General features: G+C 47.8%; 1 protein-coding gene across 1 annotated transcript in view; it reads left to right on the forward strand.

Moving 5' to 3' along the window:
- Positions 1-8024, forward strand: part of uprt (uracil phosphoribosyltransferase (FUR1) homolog (S. cerevisiae)) — a 61698-nt gene extending 53674 nt beyond the window's left edge. Inside the window, exons 2-7 of the mRNA XM_035527705.2 lie at positions 2458-2500; positions 3619-3688; positions 4143-4205; positions 6300-6461; positions 7246-7344; positions 7592-8024. Of these exons, the coding sequence (XP_035383598.2) occupies positions 2458-2500; positions 3619-3688; positions 4143-4205; positions 6300-6461; positions 7246-7344; positions 7592-7698 (544 nt within the window). The 3' untranslated portion in view covers positions 7699-8024. The remainder of the gene's footprint in view (positions 1-2457; positions 2501-3618; positions 3689-4142; positions 4206-6299; positions 6462-7245; positions 7345-7591) is intronic.
- The last annotated feature ends 1202 nt before the right edge of the window (positions 8025-9226 follow it).

Consider the following 9226-nt stretch of genomic DNA (forward strand, 5'->3'; position numbering starts at 1 on the left):
ACACAGCCTCTCTGTGAACACACACGCACACAGCCTCTCTGTGAACACACACACGCACACACACAGCCTCTCTGTGAACACACACACACACACACAACCTCTCTGCGAACACACACACACACAATCTCTCTGCGAACACACACACACACACACAACCTCTCTGCGAACACACACACACACACAACCTCTCTGCGAACACACACACACACAACCTCTCTGCGAACACACACACACACAACCTCTCTGCGAACACACACACACACAACCTTTCTGCGAACACACACACACAACCTCTCTGCGCGAACACACACACACACACACACACACAACCTCTCTGCGAACACACACACACACACAATCTCTCTGCGAACACACACACACAACCTCTCTGCGAACACACACACACACACACACACACACAGCCTCTCTGTGAACACACACGCGCACACACACAGCCTCTCAGCGAACACACACACACACACACACAACCTTTCTGCGAACACACACACACAACCTCTCTGCGAACACACACACACACACACAACCTCTCTGCGAACACACACACACACACACACAATCTCTCTGCGAACACACACACACAACCTCTCTGCGAACACACACACACACACACACACACACACAGCCTCTCTGTGAACACACACGCACACACACAGCCTCTCTGCGAACACACGCACACACACGCACACACACACACACACAGCCTATCTGTGAACACACACACAGCCTCTCTGTGAACACGCACACGTGCACACACACAGCCTCTCTGTGAACACACACACGCGCACACACACAGCCTCTCTGTGAACACACACACGCGCGCACACACAGCCTCTCTGTGAACACACACACGCGCGCGCACACACAGCCTCTCTGTGAACACACACACGCGCGCACACACACAGCCTCTGTGAACACACACACGCGCACACACACAGCCTCTCTGTGAACACACAGGCGCGCACACACACAGCCTCTCTGTGAACACACACACGCGCGCACACACACAGCCTCTCTGTGAACACACACATGCGCACACACACAGCCTCTCTGCGAACACGCGCACACACACAGCCTCTCTGCGAACACACACACACACGCAGCCTCTCTGCGAATACACACACACACGCAGCCTCTCTGCGAATACACACACACACGCAGCCTCTCTGCGAATACACACACACACGCAGCCTCTCTGCGAACACACACACACACACGACCTCTGCGAACATACACACACACACACAGACACTCTCTGTGAACACACACACACGCACACACACAGCCTCTCTGTGAACACACACACGCGCACACACACAGCCTCTCTGTGAACACACACACGCGCACACACACAGCCTCTTTGTGAACACACACACGCGCACATACACAGCCTCTGTGAACACACACACACATACACACACAGCCTCTCTGTGAACACATACACACACAGCCTTTCTGTGAACACACACACACACAGCCTCTCTGTGAACACACACACACACACACAGCCTCTCTGTGAACACACACACACACAGCCTCTCTGTGAACACACACACACACACACAGCCTCTCTGTGAACATACACACACAGCCTCTCTGAACACACACACACACACACAACCTCTCTGCGAACACACACACTCACACACACACAACCTCTCTGTGAACACACACACACACACACACACACAACCTCTCTGTGAACACACACACACACAGCCTCTCTGTGAACACACACACACACACACACACAGCCTCTCTGTGAACACACACACACACACACAGACACAGCCTCTCTGTGAACACACACACACACAGCCTCTCTGTGAACACACACACACAGCCTCTCTGTGAACACACACACACAGCCTCTCTGTGAACACACACACACACACACACAGCCTCTCTGTGAACACACACACACAGTCTCTCTGTGAACACACACACACACACACACACAGCCTCTCTGTGAACACACACACACACACACAGCCTCTCTGTGAACACACACACACACACAGCCTCTCTGTGAACACACACACACACACACCCAGACTCTCTGTGAACACACACACACAGCCTCTCTGTGAACACACACACACACACACACACACACACACAGCCTCTCTGTGAACACACACACGCACACACACAGCCTCTCTGTGAACACACACACGCACACACACAGCCTCTCTGTGAACACACACACGCACACGCACAGCCTCTCTGTGAACACACACACACACACACAACCTCCACACACACGCACACACACAGCCTCTTTGTGAACACACACACACACAGCCTCTCTGTGAACACACACACACAGTGGTCCGGTAATGGTCAGTGTGTAGCACGCGAGCATTCTCCTGCTGCTTTCTCTGATGTCATATTGGTTGTGTCTGTCTCCTCTGCTGTCTCTGTCTGTACTTCTCTCAGATCCACTAGTAGGGGCGATTTTGTGTTTTGTGCCGACAGACTGGTAAGGAAACATAATATATTAATGTAGCTAATAGTAGAGGTCAGACCTGGTTCAGTGCTTTTTAGCTTTCTGCTGTTGTCTAAAGTGAACCGTGTGTTGGATACATATGTGCACAACGTCCACAGACTAACACCACAGTGCACCACAGTCTAGCCACCTTGCTCTAACACCTCATCCATCGCTTCACGTCCTGTGGATCAGGTGGGAAATTACTTAACCTGGGTGGAGGTAGACAATTGGGCCCGTAATCCGGGTGGACGTAGGAATTTTGTATCCTTGGGGTTGGAGGTGCTTACAGGAACCTTTAAACGTTATTTTGGCTTTGCATCCCCAAGACAAGGGGTTGTTCCAAAGAACACAGATTTGTCCCCTCTGTGTTCTCCCCGGGAGGATTTGTCCCCTCTGTGTCTCTCCCCCCCCCCCCCCCCCCCCGGGAGGATTTCTACCCCCCCCCCCGGGAGGATTTGTCCTCCCCCCTCCCCCCCCGGGAGGATTTGTCCCCTCTGTGTCCTCCCCGGGCGGATTTGTCCCCTCTGTGTCCTCCCCGGGAGGATTTGTCCCCTCTGTGTCCTCCCCGGGCGGATTTGTCCCCTCTGTGTGTGTCGTCGTTCCCCCCCCCCCCCCCCCCCCGGGAGGATTTGTCCTCCCCCCTCCCCCCCCGGGAGGATTTGTCCCCTCTGTGTCCTCCCCGGGAGGATTTGTCCCCTCTGTGTCCTCCCCGGGCGGATTTGTCCCCTCTGTGTGTCGTCCCCCCCCCCCCCGGGAGGATTTGTCCCCTCTGTGTCCTCCCCGGGCGGATTTGTCCCCTCTGTGTGTGTCGTCCCCCCCCCCCCCCCCCCCCCCCCCCCGGAGGATTTGTCCCCTCTGTGTCCTCCCCGGGCGGATTTGTCCCCTCTGTGTGTCCACCCCCCCCCCGGAGGATTTGTCCCCTCTGTGTCCCCCCCCCCCCCGGGAGGATTTGTCCCCTCTGTGTCCCCCTGAGCGGATGTTGTAAAGGGGGTGGGGTTTTCGTTTTATTTGCTCCTCCCTGCTTCGTCCCAAACTCATGATTGGCTCCTGCATGGTGCCTGCCCGGGCCAGTTCTGTTACTGTGATTGGCTGTCTGTGTCCCATATCAGATAAGGCTGGTGGTTGAAGAGGGACTCAATCAGCTCCCGTACAGCGAGTGCACTGTAACCACGCCAACAGGTAAGCACATCACCATGGTTACTAATTCCACGACTGTTCAGATTCACACTCTTCTTTGAAGTGGCTTGTAATTTAACCGGTTTATTTAATGTCGCACTTTTCATACCTTGTTTAACATACAAATAATTGAAGCGTTTGGTGGATGTCCAGTAACCAAGGACACATCATCCTACATGACTCACACGTGACTGTCATGGCTAATCTTAGAATAATGATGTATGATGTAATGTTAATGTTTGTGTAAAAGTGTCTGTGTAGTCTAGCAGATTAACGTTATGACTGATATGAGCTCTGTGTAGCTCTTTCATTTAACATTTGCTAAGGGCTAGATTGGTCATTTCAGGTCTAGGATACTAATATGTATTAATGAATTTGTCTTTTTTTTATTGTATCATTTACTATTATTTACGCATTTCACAACCGTGTGTCTGGGTATGGCCTGTTCTCCACTCAGGGCACAAGTATGATGGCGTGAAGTTCGAGAAGGGCAACTGTGGTGTGAGCATCATGCGTAGTGGTGAGTGTCTGCTGCCCGTCACGGCCACGCAGTAAAGCTGCTCTGCTCTCTCCAGCAGGTGGTGCTAGCAATACTGTCAAGGAGCACTCCACACCAAACCCATTATTTACCTCTACAGCATCTTACACATTTATCCGCATGACGCTACGTGTGCTTCCGTCGGAATCTAAGCTGTGACCTTTCACAACCTTTCTCCACCTGCTCTACCAGATGAGCTACAGGTCACGCCAATTATTGGACAAGTGATATCCAGCCTGTCAGCTGGTGTTTATGTAGCACAGCTACGCTGGACTAGATGGGATGAGATGACCGAGCAGTAGTTTGACGTGGTTCATTTTGTTGAAGGAAATCGTGCCTGACTGGCCGCACCCACACGGTTTCTCGCATGTGCTCACTGGATAGCACAGTGGACCCGCTCAGAGTGGGGCTTCTTGCTGACCCTGGGGTTAAAGTACATTTTAACCTTCAGAGAGATGTGGCAGGATAACGTCTGACTCCACGTTTCAGCTCCATGGCATGACTTTCTCATGCAGACAGACTCTCTGTTGGGTGCACTAATGGTTTGCAAATTCTTCTCTGGTGTGCTGGTGAACACTCACTGTTCTTCTGTAATGGGGCAGTAAAACACAAGCCCCACTGTCTGCTCTGAGAATTCCCTGAGTTGTTTGTCTGTCTATTCCTCCGGGCTGGACGGCAAACAGCACTTGGTGAGCTTCAGTTAGCAAACCAAACACCCGGACACTCTTTACATAATCACAGGAGATCTCAGTCATACCAAACCACACCGTACTCTGCTGAAGGTCTGATCACTGTGTCTCTGCTCCACGAGAGGAGGGATCACACCGAACCCCGTCTACACACACAGACCCGCATCATTACGACCAAGCCCGCTACCCTAAACACTGTTCGCTCACAGCCAAACACCACGGTTACTTTATTGTTGAGTGTGCTGTGTGGTGAAAACTGCCCAGCACATCACAAACACCTGTATCGTAAACCCACAGGACGTCTACGTCAGGAGACAGAAGGAGTCCACAGAATAGTTCTTACTCACAGAACATCTGCCTTGTCAACACCACAACCTGATCCAATACTGCAATAGGAACCCCCCCCCCCCCGCCGCCCCAAATTAAAGTCTTTTGGGTCACTTTAATAGAGCAAAGATAATGATTCCTACTGTATACTATCAACATCTCACATGTCCCAGCTGACGTGGCCTCCAGATTCCCCAGATCTCAATCCAATTCAATTTGTGGGATGTGCTGGAAAAACAAGTCTGATCCATGAAGACTCCACCTCTCAGCTAACAGGACTTAAAGGATCTGTGCTAAAGGTTCCAGAGACAGGACACCTTCAGAAGTCTTGAGTCCAGGCTTCGATGGGTTAGAGCTGTTTAGGTTGCACCAGGGGGTCTGTCCTACACAATATTAGTCAGGTGGTTTTAATGTTATGGCAGACCTGTGTGTTATGACCCAGCCTGTGTAGGAGGAGCTAGGCGCTAGTGGAGTAACAAGTATATTTTCAAATAAAGGAACTGACACAGTAATAATTTAGTCACAATTCACATGTTTGACATGGGACTTCAGGTCTGACCCCAGCCAACATAAACTAACCCTTTCTCCTGGAGGTCTTGGTCTACCTAACCCTGGGTAAAAACGACAAGCCCAAAACACAGCAAACACAACAAACAGCCATTGGCCGAGGCATGAGCAGAGATGCCTTCGTGACAGGCCTGACGTTTCCAGTCCTGTCTACACACCCCCTGTTGGACAAGGAAGTGAATCACACTTGGTTACAGCGTTTACTAACACACAGAGCAAGATCGTGCTCCACCAATTATCCAACCTCCCTTCTCACACTTTGTGTTTTACAGGCTTAGCGCAGTATCTTGTTCCCACGTTTGTCCTGCAATAAAGTTTTGCAGATGATCTGTCTGTCATAAAACCCACAGGAGGCTTAACATTACATGTATGATGGACAGAATGGGCTCTACACCAGGTGTATAGCCACGCCCCCGATGCTGTACAGCTGTACTGATCTTGGACCTGGTGTGTGTGTGTGTGTGTGTGTGTGTGTGTGTGTGTGTGTGTGTAGGCGAGGCAATGGAGCAGGGTCTGAGGGATTGCTGTAGGTCGATCCGCATTGGTAAGATTTTGATCCAGAGTGACGAGGAGACTCAGAAAGCCAAAGTTTACTACGCCAAGTTCCCCCCTGACATCAGCCGCAGGAAGGTGCTGCTCATGTATCCTATACTCAGTGAGTGTTTAACCCAGCCATATATAACATCTCATTAATAATAACCTATAATAATGTGCCCAAGAGGAGGCTGAACTTTGAGGTTCAGGAGTTGAAGAGTTTAGACTTGAGCATTGCTTGAAACTTTTGGAAGATTTTGGAGAAATTATTAAAATCTGCATCATTAAACAACATCCGTTCGAGGATTTTAGAACGGCTGCTGTGACCAGGAGCTTAGAGAACACCTCAGTAGATGATGAGCACCTGAGTAGGTATTAAAACACTTCAGTAGGTGTTAAACACCAAATGTTCCATGATTCAGTCAAGCAGAAATGCCACAGAATTCGTCAAACCTGTTAGTAAATTATTTTGTAAAACTGCTACTTGCTATCGTGTGAGAGCATCCCAGACAGATTCACAGAGTGTGATTTTATATGAACATGTAAGACATTAAATTACAATTCAGTTGTAAATAATAATTCTCAAATAATGTACAATTACATAAATAGCTTAAAACTTACAACAGCATGTTTATGGATTTAATATTGAATTTATGGTCACAGTACTTGAATTGTTGGATTTCTTTTTTTGATGGAATAACAGGTAATGTGTTGGTATGGATTTTTCAATCACCTACAATCCCAAGTGAGGTAGAATTATTATTATTAAGATAAACATGAACCTGGCAAGTTAAATGGTTTACTTGTGTGATCTGTTTTAAATGACGGCAAAAAACAGATCGACTAGCTCATTCTGTAAAATAATAAGCTGTCCATCAGTGCTTGTGTGTGTTTGTGTGTGTTAGGTACAGGTAACACAGTGATTGAGGCAGTGAGGGTGCTAAGAGAACATGGTTTGCAAGCCAAACACATCATTCTGCTTAGCCTGTTCTCTACTCCACATGGTAAGACACACACACACCCGTTAACTTTCTACAGTCGCTTATACACTCTGTGATACAGAAACACATGCACACACTCTTCATACAAATGTTTCATCTCATAGCTATGACCAACCACTTGTGTGCTCTCGCTCTCTCTGCTTACCCAGTTCACCTAAGATGTCTCACACACCTTCCCAGTAATGTGTGCTCGTAGTGTCAGGGTTTTTTTTGTCCTTGATGGAGTGTATTTCTTTCTGTGTGTGTGTAGGTGCGAGGTCTATAGTTGAGGAGTTTCCTGACATCACCATACTAACGACTGAAGTTCACTCAGTGGCACCAACACACTTTGGCCAGAGATACTTTGGCACAGACTGACTGGCAGAGGCAGCTAATCTGGTTCGAGTCTCTTCTGCCACTCAGTCAATCAGGAACCGCGTTCTCCGTCTGATGGAGCTTCTTATTCACGCGCCACATAACCCCTCACTTGTCTGATTGGGCCATCTTAAATGTATGTGAAACTCTGGTAAATATTTGCTGAGGTTTGGCCTTTGATTCCCAGAAGTGTGTGGTGTTCTAGAATGTTCTTGAATGTTCTAGAGCTCAGAAGCCACACATTCCAGCTGTCATACATGCTCTGTCCCACTGGATGTTTCTAAAGGTCAAAAGAAAAGAAAACATTAAATCAAAATATTTTGATTACACAGGGTGTATATTTCTGTCAACTTCTTTGTGGATTGTTCCATTTCTCAGAACATGTAGCTAATACCATTTTTAAAAGATAGCAGTACTAGTTAATATGTTAGGAATCACAGCCAAGTAGACACACACATACACAGAGAAAGCCACCTTCATTTCATCTGTGTGTAAAAGACCTTTTTCCCATAAAGAAACTTTCTCTCACTGTAAACACAGTGACTTAGAAGTCTATCTGCAGAGGACTACCAACCAATCAGGAGCAGCACTGATCAACCGTATGCAGATGAAGTTCCCCACCCCTTTGGGGAGAGAGTGGAGTTATTACAGCTGGTAGTCCACATCTGTCTTACCTTATTATGTCTGGTAGTCACCAGCTGCCTTTTATTTAAATGCATTTTAATTATATGCAATATACCACTGGAGCCAGTAGAGGGCAGCAAGCACCAACACTCCAGACGCGTTCACCTGCTATGTCTCAGATTCACTTGGTTATTTTCCACATAAAAGGCTGATCCGAGGCCAGCAGTTCCCTTCCAAAGCCACAGGGGGCAGTGTTTAATAGTAATAGTAAACTATTATTATAATAGCATGGGTCTCGGGTGCAGCTTTCATTCTTGACACGATGTTTGTTACACAAATCATCTTTATTTTCATGTGGGTTTTACTTGATTTGTGTATTCATGTTTGAAATGACAATTGTTTGTAAATGAGGGAGTTTGCTTTGTCATGACTGAGTGTGCATGTGTTTTACCAATAACAGGACGTGTGTGACTAATTCTACTCTTTAAGGAAATACAATTAAGTTAATGACATCGGGACAAGTGTGATCACGTTAGGTCAGAGGTGAGAGGTGAATTCAGCCTCAGTTTAAATTAAACATCCAATCAGCACAGTGAGCTGGAAACAGTTGCCAACGGGACATTATAATATAACCCCACTAATTACTAATGCACAGACCTGAACAAAATGTAAATAAACAAATGGAATACCAATCAACTGCTTAAAAAAGCCACTGCATAGAAACCAATGTGGCCATTAGAAATATTCACCTCTAGTTAAAGTTTTAAACATTACTGCAAGAGTTTTCATTTAGTGAGGAAAAGAGGTATTCTTAAACGTGACAGGTGTGTATGTCATGTATGACAGAACACTGCCCACGTAACTCCTACCTGTTCAAAAATTACTGGAGGCCATGAGGACTACAGAA

Source organism: Electrophorus electricus, chromosome 8, assembly GCF_041902795.1.
Source record: "Electrophorus electricus isolate QZ-2024a chromosome 8, ASM4190279v1, whole genome shotgun sequence".
In the NCBI taxonomy this organism is placed as follows: Eukaryota; Metazoa; Chordata; class Actinopteri; order Gymnotiformes; family Gymnotidae; genus Electrophorus; species Electrophorus electricus.